Source organism: Schistocerca nitens, chromosome 2 (assembly GCF_023898315.1).
Source record: "Schistocerca nitens isolate TAMUIC-IGC-003100 chromosome 2, iqSchNite1.1, whole genome shotgun sequence".
Classification (NCBI taxonomy): Eukaryota; Metazoa; Arthropoda; class Insecta; order Orthoptera; family Acrididae; genus Schistocerca; species Schistocerca nitens.
This window is the reverse complement of record NC_064615.1, coordinates 1,066,576,226-1,066,595,939: the sequence shown is the minus strand read 5'-3', so window position 1 is coordinate 1,066,595,939 and position 19,714 is coordinate 1,066,576,226. Positions and strand designations below refer to the sequence as shown.

At 38.9% G+C, this 19,714-nt stretch overlaps 1 protein-coding gene across 1 annotated transcript in view; it reads left to right on the top strand.

Moving 5' to 3' along the window:
* Positions 1-19,714, top strand: part of LOC126237447 (integrator complex subunit 4) — a 113,392-nt gene that overhangs the window by 71,885 nt on the left and 21,793 nt on the right. Inside the window, exons 10-13 of the mRNA XM_049947576.1 lie at positions 6,938-7,060; positions 12,752-12,887; positions 14,138-14,271; positions 16,787-16,960. Of these exons, the coding sequence (XP_049803533.1) occupies positions 6,938-7,060; positions 12,752-12,887; positions 14,138-14,271; positions 16,787-16,960 (567 nt within the window). The remainder of the gene's footprint in view (positions 1-6,937; positions 7,061-12,751; positions 12,888-14,137; positions 14,272-16,786; positions 16,961-19,714) is intronic.

Sequence of the window (19,714 nt, the reverse complement as noted above, 5' to 3'; positions counted from 1 at the left end):
ACTCTTACACTTTCAACGGTTTCTTCATTGCATACAGATCAATGCTTACTTATTAGGTTTAGCATCAGTTAAACTGTCACTGGTTCTGTGAGATTCAACATATCCCAGAACTGACTTGTGAGAAGGACATACACACACCCACCAAATGTAATGGGAAATCTTCTTTGAGTAATAATAACTGAAAAATTGCTTGAAATAAAATTCCACTATTGGTCCTCACTGTTGTGTGCCCCAAATTTCCATGTTACACCACTAAATTTTGCAAATATTGGTCTTTTTTTTCCATCTGAAAGGAAACAGATAAAGAAAAACAAATTGGTACCATATATAATGTTCAATGTAAATGTGGTCATTAATTAATTGCCACGCTGTATTAACTATCATTTTCTTTCCTGCAAGTAATAAACACTTCGTGCATTTTCCTTGTCCTCAACCAGCACTTGAGTAGCTTTTTACTAATGTTGTGGATAATGCCGTTTATCATGAGTTGTATCCAGTGAAGATGTTACTAAATTGGAACATAATTTTTGGATTGACATAGTTTGATAAAAAGGATAGATTGCTACTCATCATACAGAGGAGATGTTGAGTGGTGGGTTGTGAATGTGTGTGTATTTTCTTCTTGAGAGGTAGGCCTTTTGACTGAAAGCTAAAATGTGTAGCAGTCTTTCCATTGTACCTGTCTGTGACTTAAGGTCTCCTCTATATAGTGAGCAGCAGTAGTGTATTTTATTAGTTTTTTGAGATGTCCTATATGAGTGACCATTTAAGCTTTCTGCAACTTCCTCCATTTTCATCATCAGTAACATCATAACAGATGCTGTGATTGTATTTTGTATTTTATAAGTGGCTGAATTACATTGAAATATCATTCAGCAGTCACAGAAGTTACTTATGCTACCAGAGATTATTTCAGTATCTGTGATGGAGAAATGCATAGTGCCACTGGTTTCGTTAGTAAGCAAATACTTGGCATATTTCTCTGTAGTAACAGATGCATGCTACCATGAAACAGTAGAGGCATAGCCACTATCTTAATAAAAAGTTGTTGTTGCAAAGTCAGATCTCACCATCTTCCTGGATGACTGAATTGAGAAAGGATGATGCACAGGACAGGGCATTTGATCTATTTTCTGGCTACCCAGGATGATAAGGAATATGTTAGTCCTTGTAAAAAACTGTCTTGATCTCAGGTTTAATACAAAGGAAAGGAGCAGGGTGCTTATACAGATAGGCCTACTTTGATACATTTCTTAGCTTTAATATTGGATCACATCAAATCATTTTCTGCATTTGTACAATCATGTTTTTGGTGTAGATGTTGTTCGCTGTTACTACTTCAGCTTATAGTATCACAAGTTCATCCTCCTTTGTGTATCCACATCATTCACATCCACAAAGACATATTTCACACCTGCTGTTATGGTCTTTGGTCCGAAGACTGCTTTGATGCAGCTCTCCACGCTACTCTATCCTGTGCAAGCCTCTTCAACTCTGAATAGCTACTACAACCTGCATCCTCCTGAATCTGCGTACTGTATTCAACTCTTGCACTCCCTCTATGATTTTTACCCCCCACACTTCCCTCTAGTACTAAATTGGTTATCCCTTGATTTCTCAGAATGAGTCCTATCAACCGATCCCTTCTTGTAGTCAGGTTGGGCCATAAATGTCTTTTTCTCCCCAATTCCAGTCAGTACCTCCTCATTAGTTATGTGATCTACCCATCTTCAGCATTCTTCCGTAACACCACATTTGAAAAGCTTCTATTCTCTTCTCGTCCAAACTGTGCATCGTCCATGTTTCACTTCCATACATGGCTACACTCCATACAAAATACTTTTACCTAGCACTTAAATCTATATTTGATATTAACAATTTTCTCTTCTTTAGAAATGCTTTTGTGCCATTGCCAGTCTACATTTTATATCCTCTCTACCTCGGCCATCATCAGTTATTTTGCTGCCCAAATAGTGAAACCCATCTACTACTTTAAGTGTATCATTTCCTCATCTAATTCCCTCAGCATAATCTGATTTAATTTGACCACATTCACATCTATAATACAGTTACTTTAACCTCGATGAGTTGATCGATTTAGTCGGCTGTTATTTTACAATATTAAAGACAACAGATGCATTGAATAAAGATAGCATTTAAAATTACAAATTTAAAAATATACCGGGTGATCAAAAAGTCAGTATAAATTTGAAAACTGAATAAATCACGGAATAATGTAGATAGAGAGGTACAAATTGACACACATGCTTGGAATGACATGGTGTTTTATTAGAACCAAAAAAAAAAATAGAAAAGTTCAAAAAATGTCCGACAGATGGCACTTCATCTGATCAGAATAGCAATAATTAGCATAACAAAGTAAGACAAAGCAAAGATGATGTTCTTTACAGGAAATGCTCAATATGTCCACCATCATTCCTCAACAATAGCTGTAGTCGAGGAATAATGTTGTGAACGGCACTATCAGCCAGGCTGGGGATGATGCGATTCTGTAATATATCGGTGTACCTCTCACCCGTCACGGTATCAGTATCAGTTTTGCTGTCCAGCGCCATCTGTCGGACATTTTGTGAACTTCCCCCCCCCCTCCCCCCCCCCCCAAATATAACTCCATGTCATTCCAAGCATGTGTGTCAATTTTTACCTCTCTATCTACATTATTCCATGGTTTATTAAGTTTTCAAATTTATACTGACTTTTTGATCACCCGGTATATTCATATGGCATGATTGGGTGGAGTCCCGAAAGAGGGAAATTGAGCCATATCAGACAAGTCTTTCAATTGTATGGTACTTCAGGTGACATGTGTGCTCCTAACCTATCCCTAACCTATCCCCTAGAATAAGGTGACATAGAGATACAATTTATTAGTGGAAACACGGACCCTAGCTTTTGAAACTGTTAGTTCCTCCGTCAGAGAGGAAAGAAAGATAGGACTGCAGTATAAGGGGGCCATTGCTTATGAGGATAAGGGACCAACTCTCTGAAGCAGGAAATAATATTATCGTAAAGCTAGGATTAATGTTTTTACTTTTAAAGTGTGTATTGACAGTGCTTCAATTTTTGTCCTAGAGGTAACTACTGAAGTACTCAGAATGAGATTTTCACTCTGCAGCGGAGTGTGCGCTGATATGAAACTTCCTGGCAGATTAAAACTGTGTGCCCGACCGAGACTCGAACTCGGGACCTTTGCCTTTCGCGGGCAAGTGCTCTACCAACTGAGCTACCGAAGCACGACTCACGCCCGGTACTCACAGCTTTACTTCTGCCAGTATCTCGTCTCCTACCTTCCAAACTTTACAGAAGCTCTCCTGCGAACCTTGCAGAACTAGCACTCCTGAAAGAAAGGATATAGCGGAGACATGGCTTAGCCACAGCCTGGGGGATGTTTCCAGAATGAGATTTTCACTCTGCAGCGGAGTGTGCGCTGATATGAAACTTCCTGGCAGATTAAAACTGTGTGCCCGACCGAGACTCGAACTCGGGACCTTTGCCTTTCGCGGGCAAGTGCTCTACCAACTGAGCTACCGAAGCACGACTCACGCCCGGTACTCACCGCTTTACTTCTGCCAGTATCTCGTCTCCTACCTTCCAAACTTTACAGAAGCTCTCCTGCGAACCTAGCAGAACTAGCACTCCTGAAAGAAAGGATATAGCGGAGACATGGCTTAGCCACAGCCTGGGGGATGTTTCCAGAATGAGATTTTCACTCTGCAGCGGAGTGTGCGCTGATATGAAACTTCCTGGCAGATTAAAACTGTGTGCCCGACCGAGACTCGAACTCGGGACCTTTGCCTTTCGCGGGCAAGTGCTCTACCAACTGAGCTACCGAAGCACGACTCACGCCCGGTACTCACAGCTTTACTTCTGCCAGTATCTCTCCAGGAGAGCTTCTGTAAAGTTTGGAAGGTAGGAGACGAGATACTGGCAGAAGTAAAGCGGTGAGTACCGGGCGTGAGTCGTGCTTCGGTAGCTCAGTTGGTAGAGCACTTGCCCGCGAAAGGCAAAGGTCCTGAGTTCGAGTCTCGGTCGGGCACACAGTTTTAATCTGCCAGGAAGTTTCATATCAGCGCACACTCCGCTGCAGAGTGAAAATCTCATTCTGGAAACATCCCCCAGGCTGTGGCTAAGCCATGTCTCCGCTATATCCTTTCTTTCAGGAGTGCTAGTTCTGCAAGGTTCGCAGGAGAGCTTCTGTAAAGTTTGGAAGGTAGGAGATGAGATACTGGCAGAAGTAAAGCTGTGAGTACCGGGCGTGAGTCGTGCTTCGGTAGCTCAGTTGGTAGAGCACTTGCCCGCGAAAGGCAAAGGTCCCGAGTTCGAGTCTCGGTCGGGCACACAGTTTTAATCTGCCAGGGAGTTTCATACTGAAGTACTGATCAGCCATTCTCTCTCTTTGTAATTTTGTAGTTTTGTACAGTGAATTATCTGCATCCACCCTGTAAAAAGGAAACCAGAACAGCTGAAAGTAGGGACTCACAGTGTAGATTATTTGAATAAATTAACTTGGTAAGATAGTTTGGTGGTACCCGGGATGACTAAATCAATCATCTGATGGTGAAAACAAATGGAGGCTCAAGAGAAGTCTTGAAAAAAGTTTAGTGAATTTTTTTATCTCCTGCACCATTTGTACATCCTTTTTAATATTTTTTTTCACCTATCGTTTTGTTTTTCATCTTCCAGTGAAAGAACACAGAATACCATGTCCAAAAGTATGAGTATGACACTTTTCTGTGATTCTGTTTACCTTGCTCACAGTATTCTACTTTCAGCAACTTATAAATAGCACTCTTCTTTTGTCTTTTGTAAAATTCCTAGACTTATATTATTTTGGTGTCCTGTTGTTGTGTTTATCAGTAAATTAGGCACCCAAATTAAAGGTAACAAGAAGTGAACCACCAGCTGTGGAGTTCCATGGCTGTAGGAAAGTGGCCTACTACATGCTTACCATTACGTCACAGAGCTGTATTTCTGAAACAGAATGCACAAATGATGACAAGCAATGGTTAGTAGAAATTCATGCATCTGTGAAAAGATCTATGCATGAATCGTACAACTATCACTATCATACCATAACAAAAGATCTGGCTGAGAACCCAAGAAAGCTCTGGTCCTGTGTAAAATCACTAAGTAGGTCTAAGGCTTCCATTCAGTCCCTTGTTGACCAGTCTGGTGTGACAGTTGAAGATAGCAAAACAAAAGCTGAAGTTTAAAATTTTGTGTTCAAGAAATAGTTCATGCAGGGGATTTGTACAAACTTACCATCATTTTACCATCGGACAGACTCCCATGTGGATGACACAGTAATAAACATCTCTGGCATAGAGAAACAATTGAAAGATTTGAAAGCAAATAAGTCACCAGGTCCAGAGGGTACCCCAGTTTGGTGTTACAAAGAGTACTTTATGGGATTAGCCCCTTACCTAGCTTGCATTTATTGTGAATCTCTTGCCCAACACAAAGTCCCAAGCGATTGGAGACAAGTGCAGGCAACTCCAGTATATACGAAGGTAAAAGAACGGACCCACAAAATTACAGACCAGTATCCCTAACTTTGTTTTGCTGCAGATCCTTGAACATATTCTCAGTTTGAATATAATAAATTTTCTTGAGATTGAGAAGCTTATATCCATGAATCAGCACGGTTTCAGAAATCATCACTCATGCGAAACTCGGGTTGCCTTTTTTTCACGTAATATACTGCGATCTATGAATAAAGGGCAGCAGGCAGATTCCACATTTCTAAATTTCCAGAAATGCCCCATTACAGGATGTTGATGAAGGTATGAGCATATGGAATAAGTTCACATATATGCGAGCAGTTCGCAGACTTCTTAAGTAATAGAACCCTGTATGTTGTCCTCAATGGCGAGTGTTCATCAGAGACAAGGGTATTGTCAGGAGTGCCCAAGGGAAGTGTGATAGGACCACTGTTGTTATCTATATACATAAATGATTGGTGAACAGGGTGGGCAGCAATCTGTGGTAGTTCACTGATGGTGCTGTGGTGTACAGTCAAGTGTCAAAGTTGAGTGACTGTAGGAAGATACAAGATGACTTAGACAAAAAGGACCTTGGTGCGACCTATTTGTGAATACTGCTTGAATGTTTGCGATCCATATCAGGTTGGATTGAAGGAAGACATTGAAGTATTTTCAGAGGCAGGCTGCTAGATTTGCTTCAGAGGCAGGCTGCTAGATTTGTTACCGTTAGGTTCTAACAGCATGTAAGTGTTACCGAGATGCTTTGGGAACTGGAATACTAGTGGGAAAATTTAGAGGACCGGCATTTGAAGCTGACTGCCAAATTATTCTACTGCCACCAACATACATTGTGTGTAATGACCATTAAGATAAGATACGAGAAATTAAGGCTCGTATGAAGGCATATAGAGGGTCCTCTTTCTCTCGCTCTATTTGCAGCTGGAACAGGAAAGGAAATTACCAATAGTGGTACAAGGTACCCTCTGGCGCGCACCGTATGGTGGCTTGCAGAGTATCGATGTAGATGTGGCAGAATAACTGTGATAAACAGGAGTAACAAAGACAACCATTTATTAAAATAATCTACAGAAAAGTACGTTCAGCTTTTGCTTGCAGGAAAGCCGTGACATTGATGTAAAGTTCTGAAAATAGTTTAACTTCACACAGCAGTTGATTGCTGGCTAATCTAACCGAATTTCAATATAGACTGTAGTTTTAGAGTGTTTAAGTTCAGTCCACCAATAAGTAAGTACTTTATGACTATCATCTTTACTTATGTCTTACACTCGGCATAACCAGTCTGACAACAGGAACTGGTTGGCACTGTACATAATTTGTAGGCACCCCCTAACAATAACACTGTGTGCCACATCTGGTGTATTGTAATTTGTTTACATTTTAACTACACTACATAATTTTATTTTTCTTTGTAGGATTTCTCCATTGATGTGAGGGAAGGACTACATAAGATGCTTGCCTCATGCCGCCTCTCCAGCAAAGGTTGCTTGCAGATGTGTGTTGAAGCACTGTTGGAAAACTTGAAGAAATACCCAGTTGTAAGTTTCTTCAAAATTCTGTAAAATAAGGGTTTTTGTAAACTGGATATATATTGTTGAAAAGTGAAATCTAAAATATTTGTAATGTATCTTTTTATTTTGATTTGCTTCGTCTTCATATTGTTTTATAATGTCAGCACGTGAAAAGTCATGGTGGGATAGATATGAATACAAATATGCATATAAATCGACACTATGTCTAATATTTTATAATACCTCAACACAAAATAAACAACAGTGCCCAGTTACTGAGGAACGATTTCTAATGGAGTTTTAGTGCACAAATGTTTTTTTTATCCTGAAGTCTGTCATAGTGCTGCGACAAGTTTTATCAACTGGATGATCAGTTTATTAAATACGTGATTTTGCGCTTCACCAAAAAATGTGTTTAAGGGACGATAGTAAAGAAACAGAATTGATACTGTCAGTTTGAGTCTACACGTGTCTACTCATTTGTTATGTCACTCCAATCTTTCTACACATTTTTGATTCCCCTGTGAGTGTAACAGTTCTTCTGCGGTAAACTGCTCGTCTACTGTCATTGGATTGGTGGATTTTTATGAAACTTTTCACAGAATAAGAATAAAGTTCGAAGATCAACATTTATATGTCACAACAAATAAATCCTTAATATCTTGGGTATTAAACTGATATTCAAACTCTGAACAACTTGGACACTATTGGAATTAAAAGTGAGTGCCACAGAGCAGGAATGGAAGAGCAGATTTATAAAAGAAGAGAAGTTGGAGCACATATTTCTCTCTCTCTAAAGGGATTAAAGTATCTTGTGAAAGGAAAAGGGAAATGTGTCTGTTGGCAAGAACAAGTGGAGGTCCAGTAGTAGTTACACACTAGAAAAATTACTAAGAAAAGTCATTTAAAAAAATCAAAGAACGTGCACATAATGTCAGAAATAAGTAATTCCAACATTTGACTTAAGGCTGTATGGAGTGTAGTCACATGAGAGACAGGACAGTTAGCTACAGAATGGAATAACATCACTTCTGAATGGGATGGATGGGCTATAAATGATATGTTGCAGGTAGCAAATGTGTGTAACAAACGTTCGTGATGTTGACAGTGTTTCAGAAGAGTACCTAAGATTTGTTCCCATATAATAAGCTCTGTCTTATTTGAAATATGTAATGCATCACTAAATCAAGGTATTTTTCCAGAGAGACTGAAATGTGCAATTATCAAACCCCTCCATATGAAAAGTGATAGGAGAGATGCGAATAACTACCAGCCTGTTTCACTGAAGACATCATTTTTCAAAATCTTTTAGAAGGTGGTGTATTCTAAAATAGTATCTCACATGAGCAAGAATAATATTCTCAGCAAATCACATTTTGGATTTCAGAAAACTTGCTCTGCTGGGAATACCTTTTACATGTTCATTCACCAAGTTTTACAAGCGTTAAATAATAAAATAGTGGCAGTTAGTATTTTCTGTGACCTATCTGAGGCATTTGACTGTGAATCATAGTATTCTCCTAGAAAAATTGAAGCTTTGCTGCGCTGGTGTTAAAGCCATCCAATGGATAATGCGATATTTAACCAAAAGAATGCAGACAGCTTTACTTAGTAATTCAACCAATGAAGTAGGGGCTATTATTCCGACTGAGGAGAAACCACATATGGGGTTCATCAAGGCTCAACCTTACATCCACTATTGTTCCTCATATGTAAACGATCTTCCATCGAATATACAACAAGGAGCATTAGTTGTTTTTGCACATGACACTAGTATTGCAATCAGTTCAAGAATAAATACAGAAATGGAAGAAATGATAAACAATGTTTCTAAAAGTATCTTTGATTGGTTTTCTGCAAATGGTCTCACCCTTAGTTTTAAAAAGATCAGACATATTCAGTTCTGCACATTTAGGGGCACTACACCAATTATAACAAATGACAATGAAATAAGAAATAACAAACTGCCTATTGGCTTCTGTCTCGGGTTCTTCGGCCGACGTTCATCAAATGATTTTTCTGACGTTTCGCCAGCACGAGTGGCTGGCATTGTCAAAGCTTCACCCTCCATTGCCGGTGGTGAACTGGAGCCGAGCTCGCGGGCGCAGGCTATATGTACCTGGCGCGCCAACGTCCGAGGGCTTCTCCGCGGTCATTTCCGGTGCGGTTCTCCTCTTGCTACCTGCGACGGTCGTTCGCTGCAGTACGGGAAGCCAGGATCTGTTGACCTTAAGGCTTTCCTCTTTCTTGTTCAAACTGTTCGCGTGTTTTTGTATTTCTACAGCTTCTCTGAACAAGCGCATGTGATAGTGCTTCTCTACAGCCAGAACTTCCGTGTCGGCGAATTTTATTACATGGTCGGTCTCATTCAGTGCGTGCTCTGCCACGGCCGATTTCTCCACCTGCCCCAACCTGCAATGTCGCTTATGCTCTTTGATCCTGGTGTTAATGGATTGTCCAGTCATTCCGACATAAACTTTTCCACATGTGCATGGTATGCGGTATATTCCCGACATTGCAAGTGGGTCTCTTTTCTCCTTCGCCGATCTAAGACACTCTTTGATCTTCCTTGTCGGTTTGAAAATCGTCTTTACGCCATGTTTGCGCAATATACGGCCGATTCTGTCCGTCACTCTGGGAATGTATGGCAGAAAGGCCGTACCCGACAATTCTTTTTCCGGTTCCTTACTTCGCCGAGGGTTGGGCTCTGTTATACTTCTAATATAATTTGTGGAGTAACCATTGCTCCTCAGGACAGTTTCCAGGTGTTGCATTTCTCGTTTGAGGTGTTGCGGCTCACATATTCGTCCTGCTCTCGTTACGAGCGTACTAATCATGCCTCTTTTCTGGCTCGGGTGGTGGTTTGACAGTTTGTGCAGGTATCGGTCCGTGTGAGTCGGTTTTCGATACACGCTGTGTCCCAGATCTTCGCCGTCCCTTGTGACCAGAACATCTAGAAATGGCAGTTTCTTGTCCTTTTCTACTTCCATGGTAAATGTTATGTTGGCATGGAGGCTGTTCAAGTGTCTTAGGAAGTCACTGAGCTTTCGTGGTGTGGAGCCATGGTGAAGAACAGCTCAGTGACTTCCTAAGACACTTGAACAGCCTCCATGCCAACATAACATTTACCATGGAAGTAGAAAAGGACAAGAAACTGCCATTTCTAGATGTTCTGGTCACAAGGGACGGCGAAGATCTGGGACACAGCGTGTATCGAAAACCGACTCACACGGACCGATACCTGCACAAACTGTCAAACCACCACCCGAGCCAGAAAAGAGGCATGATTAGTACGCTCGTAACGAGAGCAGGACGAATATGTGAGCTGCAACACCTCAAACGAGAAATGCAACACCTGGAAACTGTCCTGAGGAGCAATTGTTACTCCACAAATTATATTAGAAGTATAACAGAGCCCAACCCTCGGCGAAGTAAGGAACCGGAAAAAGAATTGTCGGGTACGGCCTTTCTGCCATACATTCCCAGAGTGACGGACAGAATCGGCCGTATATTGCGCAAACATGGCGTAAAGACGATTTTCAAACCGACAAGGAAGATCAAAGAGTGTCTTAGATCGGCGAAGGAGAAAAGAGACCCACTTGCAATGTCGGGAATATACCGCATACCATGCACATGTGGAAAAGTTTATGTCGGAATGACTGGACGATCCATTAACACCAGGATCAAAGAGCATAAGCGACATTGCAGGTTGGGGCAGGTGGAGAAATCGGCCGTGGCAGAGCACGCACTGAATGAGACCGACCATGTAATAAAATTCGCCGACACGGAAGTTCTGGCTGTAGAGAAGCACTATCACACGCGCTTGTTCAGAGAAGCTGTAGAAATACAAAAACACGCGAACAGTTTGAACAAGAAAGAGGAAAGCCTTAAGGTCAACGGATCCTGGCTTCCCGTACTGCAGCGAACGACCGTCGCAGGTAGCAAGAGGAGAACCGCACCGGAAATGACCGCGGAGAAGCTCTCGGACACTGGCGCGCCAGGTACATATAGCCTGCGCCGACGAGCTCGGCTTCAGTTCACCACCGGCAATGGAGGGTGAAGCTTTGACAATGCCAGCCACTCGTGCTGGCGAAACGTCAGAAAAATCATTAGATGAACGTCGGCCGAAGAACCCGAGACAGAAGCCAATAGGCAGTTTGTCAACAAGTGGCCACGAAAGCCTCAACAATTTTAAATAAGAAATAGGTTGGAAATGTCAAAATTCTAAGGTCTCCACACCAATGAGAATTTAAATGCGAAAAATCACATTTTGTAACTCCTAAAACAACTTGGTACAGCCACATTTGCACTTAGAATCATTGCAAACCTTGGGGCAAAACAAATCAGGAAGTTGACATATTTTGTACATTCTCATTCAACAATGTCATATGGAATAATGTTCTGGGGTAACTTATCTTTAAGAAAGGCAGTCTTCATCGTTAAAAAATGTGCTGTAAGAATAATATATGCTGCTTATCCATGATTGTCTTGTAGAGATTTGTTTAAGGAATTGGGAATTCTGGCTACTGCTTTACAGTACGGCACATTTATTCCTTTATGAAGTTAGTTGTAAATAATTCACTGTAGTTCAAAAGGAACAATGATGCACATAGTTACAATACCAGAAGGAAAAACAACGTTCATTACTCCACTTTAAGGTTTCCTTTAGCACATAAAGAGTGCACAGTGCTGCAGCTAAAATTTTTGATAACTTACCCAGTGGTGTAAAATGTCTGACAGGCAGCGAAAACAAACTGAAAAAGTCTCTCATTGACAATTCCTTCTATTCCGTAGAAAATGTTCTATTGCTGTAATGTGTAAAAGGCAGTGGGTGGGAATTACTAACTGATATCTGTATATATTTTTTAAAACTTATAAATGTTCAGGACATAGCCATCTTTACAAATTAATTTGCAATATGGATGTAAAGTGATCGTTCCATGTCATTATGATTTATCATACAAATGATCCCCGTGGAACATGAAATTAACTAACTCCTTTTGAAAACCAGTAATATTACTCTTTTTTTTATGTTAGCTGTTCGCCATTTCATATGTGTCATTTAGATGATTTCTGCTCTTTCCTTGTCACGTGGAATTAAAAGTTTCATACAATCAGTTTAGATGTGATGAATAAGAGTTGAACAGTGTACAGCAGAGTGATTAATTATTGTAACATGGTGATAATATTTGGATCTGGGATTTTAAACCAATATCTGAATTACAAATAATTTTATGTATTTTAAAAATACCTTAGTTGAAGGTAAGGATTCTGCAATAGTATGTATTAAACCATTCAATAATTGGCTGTGTGGACAAGTGCATACATCAGAGAAGGATGAGGATATTGGAACCCCATTAGCATTCTACCTAATAAAACGTGGTGATGTATATACTGAATTTAATAGTGTTTTATTTTGATGACATAGGAATTTGAATTGTTATCAGAAATCTTCCTTCCTTACAAAACCCTAGCAATTGCAGAGTGGTAACTAAAACCAAATGCTGGAGAAAGGCAGAGAACACATCTTGTGTGATACATGTAACAGCTGAACTAGATGCTCATGTAGCCTCTGAGTATTTAGTTATATGCATTGACATTGCTGTTGCCTAAATGCCATTTTAGATAGCTTTCCAGTGTGTGCGCAGTGTTTGAGAATCTGTAGCCCCTGTGTCATTAATGAATCTAGTACATAATTAAATGCTGGTTATGTTACAGGATCGCAAGTCTACTTGGTGTTGCCTACAGAAAGTTGGGCAGCAGCACCCAGAGTTGACACTAATTCTTGTGCCAGAACTGCTTGCCATACATCCATTCTTTGATATGCCAGAACCAGATGTTGAAGATCCAGCTTGTATCCTTGTCAGAAGAAACACTGTTATTTATCTTTCTGCTACCACCACAATAATTAATGGTAATACCACTGCTAATATTAGTGTGCACCATTTATAGTGAATAATCCATATATTGATGATTACTGTTTGATTTGGGCGTATGACAAGGGAACATTGCAAAAATTCAGTGATCACAAGAGCAGCATCCTTCTTAACATTTAAGGTTTTTGTGATAATGGAGGAAAGCTACCTTTCTTTGACATTATAGTTACACAGTCAGCTTGACCTTTTGGTGTATTGCAAAATGACGCACATTAGGTGACAAGTGTATCGAAGTCATTTGATGTAATTTTTATTAGAATTATTTTGATTATTATACTGCACTTTATGTCATTAGTGGTTCCTTTGACAGTTTTGAGGCAACATTTTGCAAACCTCACCCTTAATTTCTGATTGTATCATTTCACCCCTTCCCCATTTTTTCTTTGCATCGTTGTCTTTTCCACCATTTTCAGAAAAATCTCTGAACTCATTTTTGTCTGTCCACTCTGCCTTTTTCTGTAATGCAGTCATGAAACCATTTTGCCTCTGTTTTCTCTTGGGCAAAATAGCCAAAGATTCTTTTATTAAACTTCAATACCATTGAAGTAATATTATTCTCTTCCTCTTTAATTCTTTCATTTGATCTGTAGTTTGTTTCAGTTGTTTGTTATGTGTTAATTTAATCTTTCATTATGGTGCCCAAATTGTTCACAGTACATTCCTTTTTCTCGTATGGGGATTTCTAGTCACCTCCAGTGTTTTATGTTGCATACAAATATGGAGATTTGCCGACTTCTGTTACTACCACTGAGATTATCATTATAGCCTGACAAATGTCCAAATAAATAAAATTATTGAATTTCCATCGTTCAAAATTTTGCATGCAACTTTTATAAGACAAATTGAATATATGTGTGATTAATTTCTCAGTCATATAAATGCTACACCAGAACTAATATTTTACATTATTTTAAGTTGAAAAACATGAGTGATATGTCAAATTAAATGTAATCTATAAATTACAGGTATTTTGATTGCAAAAATTGTTATTATGAAAAGAAATCTGGCCATCATTAATAGTACCTTTAGAAGTATTGTACCTTACGAAACAATGTTGTCATTTTGCTCATGCACAGTGCAGTAATTTAAATTTATTTCATCCAAATGGATTAACGCTTCAGTTGTGTGAAAATTGCCAAGACCATATATTTCTTTAATGTTGAGTTAGATGTAAGTATTCTCATTCTCGTGCTAAACGCCGCACAGCATTGTCCTACAATGTTGCAGTTGTTTGAAGAACACACACTCAAGCATTATTGTTATCTCCGAGATACAATGCCTCATCTAGTTCCTGCACTCAAGGTATGTTTTAATCAGATTTATTATACAGTTTCTGTCATAGTATGATTTGTTGATTAGTCTGGTATTTGGATTGTGTATTATTATATTTTCATTATTAGTTTCTTGACATTTGTTTTCATGCAATTTATTCGTAGCGTAAACTTCATTGTTATTCTCTTACAAGAGAGAGAACTTTTTTGATGTTCTGGATGCCTTATGGAGGACAGTGATGCACATAACACAGTAATGAAAGAATTCCATTTTTTGTTTTAATTGAACTCTATTGTGGTTCTCCAGTTGATTTTTCTTTGTCTTTTCTTTCTAATAAATTTATCTTCAAAATGAGAGTGAAAAGGAGTATGGCAGGGGAGTATGAAAATAATGTGATCCTCTTTTTTTTTCTTTGAAATGATGAAATCAAACAGAATACTACCTGAAAGTGTAAACATGCTACAATGATGTGACAACACAACTGTTCTTTAAACATTTCTTATTCACCTTAGTTTGTTGTCTCAGAATGGTAAACCATATTAACTTGCAACCATACATTTTTTACATGCTATCATTTAACTTAGAAAGCTGAAGGCTGTCAGGAGTTCTTAATGACTCCATTGCAATGGGAAAGAAAGGCTTTTACATGTGCATATCAATCTCAATTGCCGTTTTACCTTGAGTAGGAAAGACAGTGCCTGATTAGATGATATATTTCACATTTAAAGGTGTAAGAACCCTTAGGCCTTTCAGCCATAATTTTGTATCTATCCCACGAATGCTCAGTTAAAGATCTCATTCAGTACAGCTGTGACCACCTATGTTTAATTATGTGCTCACCAGCTATTGGTAGGAGTTTTGTTAGCAATTACAGAAGCATATTGGATAATACACTACCATAATTAACTGGAGGAGACATTAGATGTGTTGAAAAGAACCAGAGGTACTCATTAGCATCTGTGAGATGTTGAGGGGAAAAGCATTATTGTTCCTTTGTGTGGTAAACCCATTAAATCGCAATAATTTGAGTCACATGATGCCTAAAACAATGGATGCTTTTAAATGTGTTTGAATGGAATCAATTTTTTGATGTGTCATTGGTAGAAAAGAGGTGAAATTCATCAACACACACACATTTACAGTTAGAATTTTTATTTTATTGCTAAAAGTTGGAAAGTTTGAGTACCACACTAAAGTACGAGTATTGAGAATGACTTGATTTTGGTCCATTGTCACAATCCCAGTGAAGACAATCAATAGAAACAAGCTAGGCTGAATGGTGGTGCAGTTTTTGCAAAATTGTGAGGAAGAGCAACCATTATCACTATTTTCACATATTTGTTTTCCCAAAAATGAAAATGTTAACTGTGAGTATCCTTTTTATTTCCTGGAAGTCACTGTAACTCTCTGTGAACCATTCCTGAACAACTATCACAAGAAAACATATTTTTATCTTTCACTAAGGAGTTTGAGAGGATGCAGTAGGAGATATAACTTCTAGGGAAATATTTGAAGATGCTGTGGAGGTAATTTTTTAGAAAATATTGTATTTTCTCATATGTTTTGTAGTGACCATTCTATATTTCTGAATAGCTTTCCCACTGACAATTTTGAAGACTTTAGCAGCTGTTTTGGTACTAGAACAACACAAAAGTTCCTATTTTTACTACTGCTGATAATTGTAATGGTCAAAGTTGCCCACCCACAATAATGTATGTGAATGATAGTAAAAAGGCAAAACCAGAGTATCATAATTGACAGAAACAGATTACGGAAGAACGTAAATCATATGAGAAAGTGTGATGGCAGATAAGATTAGGCTGTAAAACATTATAGTATAGATCGTTTTGAGGAGTATTCTATGATCTGAAGTGTGGTAATGATCAACAGTAATGAAGATGTGATCAGATAATTTTGTATCTGAAGTTCAGCTCACAAGTAAAAGCAAAACAATTGTAGAATCAATGGTGCCAACATAAGTTTTGTGAATCTGGGAACTGTAACTTCACTTGCTTCCACTGGCTGGCCTCGTACAAAGTACACTTCACTACCACAAGTTTTCCTGCTATGTCAGGAAATAAGAAAATGAGAAAGAATAATATTATTGAGCTAGATTATTCTGAAAATGAAAAGCTTTAGTCTTTAAAATACTTTGATTGAACTGACCATATGTGACCACATACTCCCTAAAAAATGGTTTTGATTCCCTCCTCCTGCTGTATTCTGTATACAAATGGTTAGCCTTTTACTAAAACGATACCTTTTTAGATTTCCTAGCACTCGGATTGATCAGATTGAAGACTTTGTTTCTCAGTGCTTTAATTTTCCACTTTGTCAGTTCGTGCAGTAAATCACATAAGGAAATGTGAACATTTGGCCACTCTAAAATAACAGGAATTCCACCAAGCGGTAACTGTCATTGAGAGACTGTAACTTCATACATACTTTTTTAAGGTTTGCGTCAGTGGTTTAATTTGTGTGTTTGTTTATTGTTTTATAATTTGGTTGCTGTACATACTTACAGCCAGTAACTGTGATGTTACAGGTGGGAGGATCCTCTGGTGTTCGTGAGGTGGTTGCAGATGAGGAAGCCAATGCCACTGCTGTTAGATTTCTGGAAGCCATGGTTTCCCGGCTCGAAGCTGCACGTCGAGGTCCTGCTCGTGTGCGAGCGGAGCTGTTGGCTGCTGCTCAGAGAGACCTTGCAAGGCTGGCAGAGGTCTGTTCACAGTGCACCTTTTCATGGCCATCTCCTAACTTTATATACATCAGCAATGTTTCCAACAGGACCTTTATTTAGGGACTGCAGTTTTTTGTTCACATGAAATATACTCCCATATTATGTTGGATGGAACTTGTTTAGGTATAAGACACTAGAGGTGTCACTGTTATGTAAAATATGCATTTGCATTCTACAAAACATATGATATTATTGTAATTTTCAGTAGTAGCTTTTTTTAAAAGATATTTACAACAAAAATGCACTGTCTGGGTAGGAAAAGTCATGTTTTGAAGAAGCATGAGAAAATTTATGGTCTTTATTAGGACTGACAAGCTAAATCATCACATTTCAGGTTATTATATCCAAATTCCTAGCACAAGATCAGCACTTTGTGTGAACCTGTCATGATCTTCATTGAGTGTCATATATGGTAGCTTTTAACAAAGGAGCCAGTTTGTCAGAAAATTGAAGCTACATTATATTTGCACCAGACATCATTGACGGATTGGTGTATCAGTCAAACAGGAAGAATTATAGCATGTGAAGCTGAAAAATGCATGCCTCATTGGTCCAATACAGTATCCATTTGTCTTGGAATGTTGTATCAGATGTGCGTCATAAGATGGGTACGCCTTTGGTCTCACCAACCTCCCAAATGTTTACTTTATTGTTAAAGTAACTAAAATGCTGAAATCCATGTATGAGCTTGGGATCATTTACGATGTGCTGTGGTACCTATCACCGTTTGTTTATGTGACATGTCAAAATTTACGCTTGGCTTTAGAGAGCCAATACTGCCCATGCTTTTGGTAGTCAAAAGAAAGGGGTGTGCTACATGATTGTGTATAAGGAAATTACAAAATTACAATTGTTAGCATTTAGTAATTATAGCTCTGAATATAATGCTAAAATTTAGTTTAGGATCCCTTTTGTACTGGAAACTTTCAAAGAATAACAAATGTTTTGGAGACAAATGTTCTGTAGAAAGTTTACATTAATTTCAGTTGTATGTATCATTCATATCAAGTTCAAAACAAAAGCTGTGTTGCACTGGGCAAGGAAATACCATTCCACACAGCAGGTATATTACGATCTAAGCCACTCAGTCAGTCAAAGAAACAAGAAGCATTTGGTTGATCATAGGTTTATTAAAATAACAGTTAGTATTGCATCACACTCTAGCCTCATGACTTCCCATCTACATTTGAATTCAGAGATTCAGCATCAGACTAATTTAAACGTTGCACATTTTACTTTATTTGCACGATTAATTTATGAATTAAAATACATAACTAGCTGTTGTAGACCCAAACTTTGTAAAATGATTGTCCACATATAAAAGCATACTTTCATAGAGTAATTTGCACTTCTTACTTTGCGTCCAAGGGGTTCTGTTATAATTTGAAGTTATAATTTAAAACAAGTAACTGTCTGTTCACAGAAAATTACAGGCCTTTTTGTCTGTAATCCATATTTCCTAATGTGAAAGCACACTTCATTTAAAATTTATAGAAAGCAACAAAAAATTTCCAGAATGGAAGATAGGAGACGAGGAACTGGCAGAAGTAAGGCTGTGAGGATGGGGCATGAGTTGTGCTTGGGTTGCTCAGTTGGTAGAGCACTTGCCCACAAAAGGCAAAGGTCCCGAGTTCGATTCTCAGTTCAAGACGCAGTTTTAATCTGCCCCGAAGCAACAAAAACATTATTGGAGTAATGCCTCTTGCTACTGTCAAAAACCAATCTTCAGTCTATTTTCAAGTTGTGTGCATGCATTTATACTCTGAGTACATGGCTGTCATGATTTCAAAAAGATAATCAGAAACTGTGTTCTTCAAAAAATCATACACAGCACAATGATTTCCCAAAACATGGTAGCTAGTAGCACGCATGGCGTTGCAGGAAGGGCTGAATAACATGTCCCTCTATGTATTCTCTACCTATCTGGGTTTTGGACTTTGATTCTCAGTAACTTTTCATGCAATGGAGCAGATTAGAATACAATACACTCGGTATTCTTTGACCAGCTGATAAGCTTCTTGATTACATAAGAAACGAAACTGGCGTGCAAGTAGATATGATGGTGTCAAATAATCAGTTTAGCAGTAGTATGAGCCATAGGGCATTTAATTATTCTAGTGAGGTGACAGCACATTCAGTGGCTCACAGATTGACAACAGATAATAGTTTTGGATGAACCAAATTTCTTTTGAACTGTAATTAGTGCTGCATAATCATTAGATGACAATTTACTACACTATGTGATCAAACGTATCCAGACACCTGGCTGAAAATGACTTACAAGTTCGTGGCACCCTCCATCGGTAGTGCTGGAATTCAATATGGTGTTGGCCCACCCTTGGCCTTGATGACAGCTTCCACTCTCACAGCCATACTTTCAATCAGGTGCTGGAAGGTTTCTTGGGGAATGGCAGCCCATTCTTCATGGAGTGCTGCACTGAGGAGAGGTATTGATGTTGGTTGGTGAGGCCCGGCACGAAGTTGGCATTCCAAAACATCTCAAAGGTGTTCTATAGGATTCAGGTCAGGACTCTGTGCAGGCCAGTCCATTACAGGGATGTTATTGTCGTGTAACCCCTCCACCAGAGGCCGTGCATTATGAACAGGTGCTCGATCGTGTTGAAAGATGTAATCGCCATCCCCGAATTGCTCTTCAACAGTAGGAAGCTAGAAGGTGCTTAAAACATCAATGTAGGCCTGCGCTGTGATAGTGCCACGCAAAACAAGGGGTGC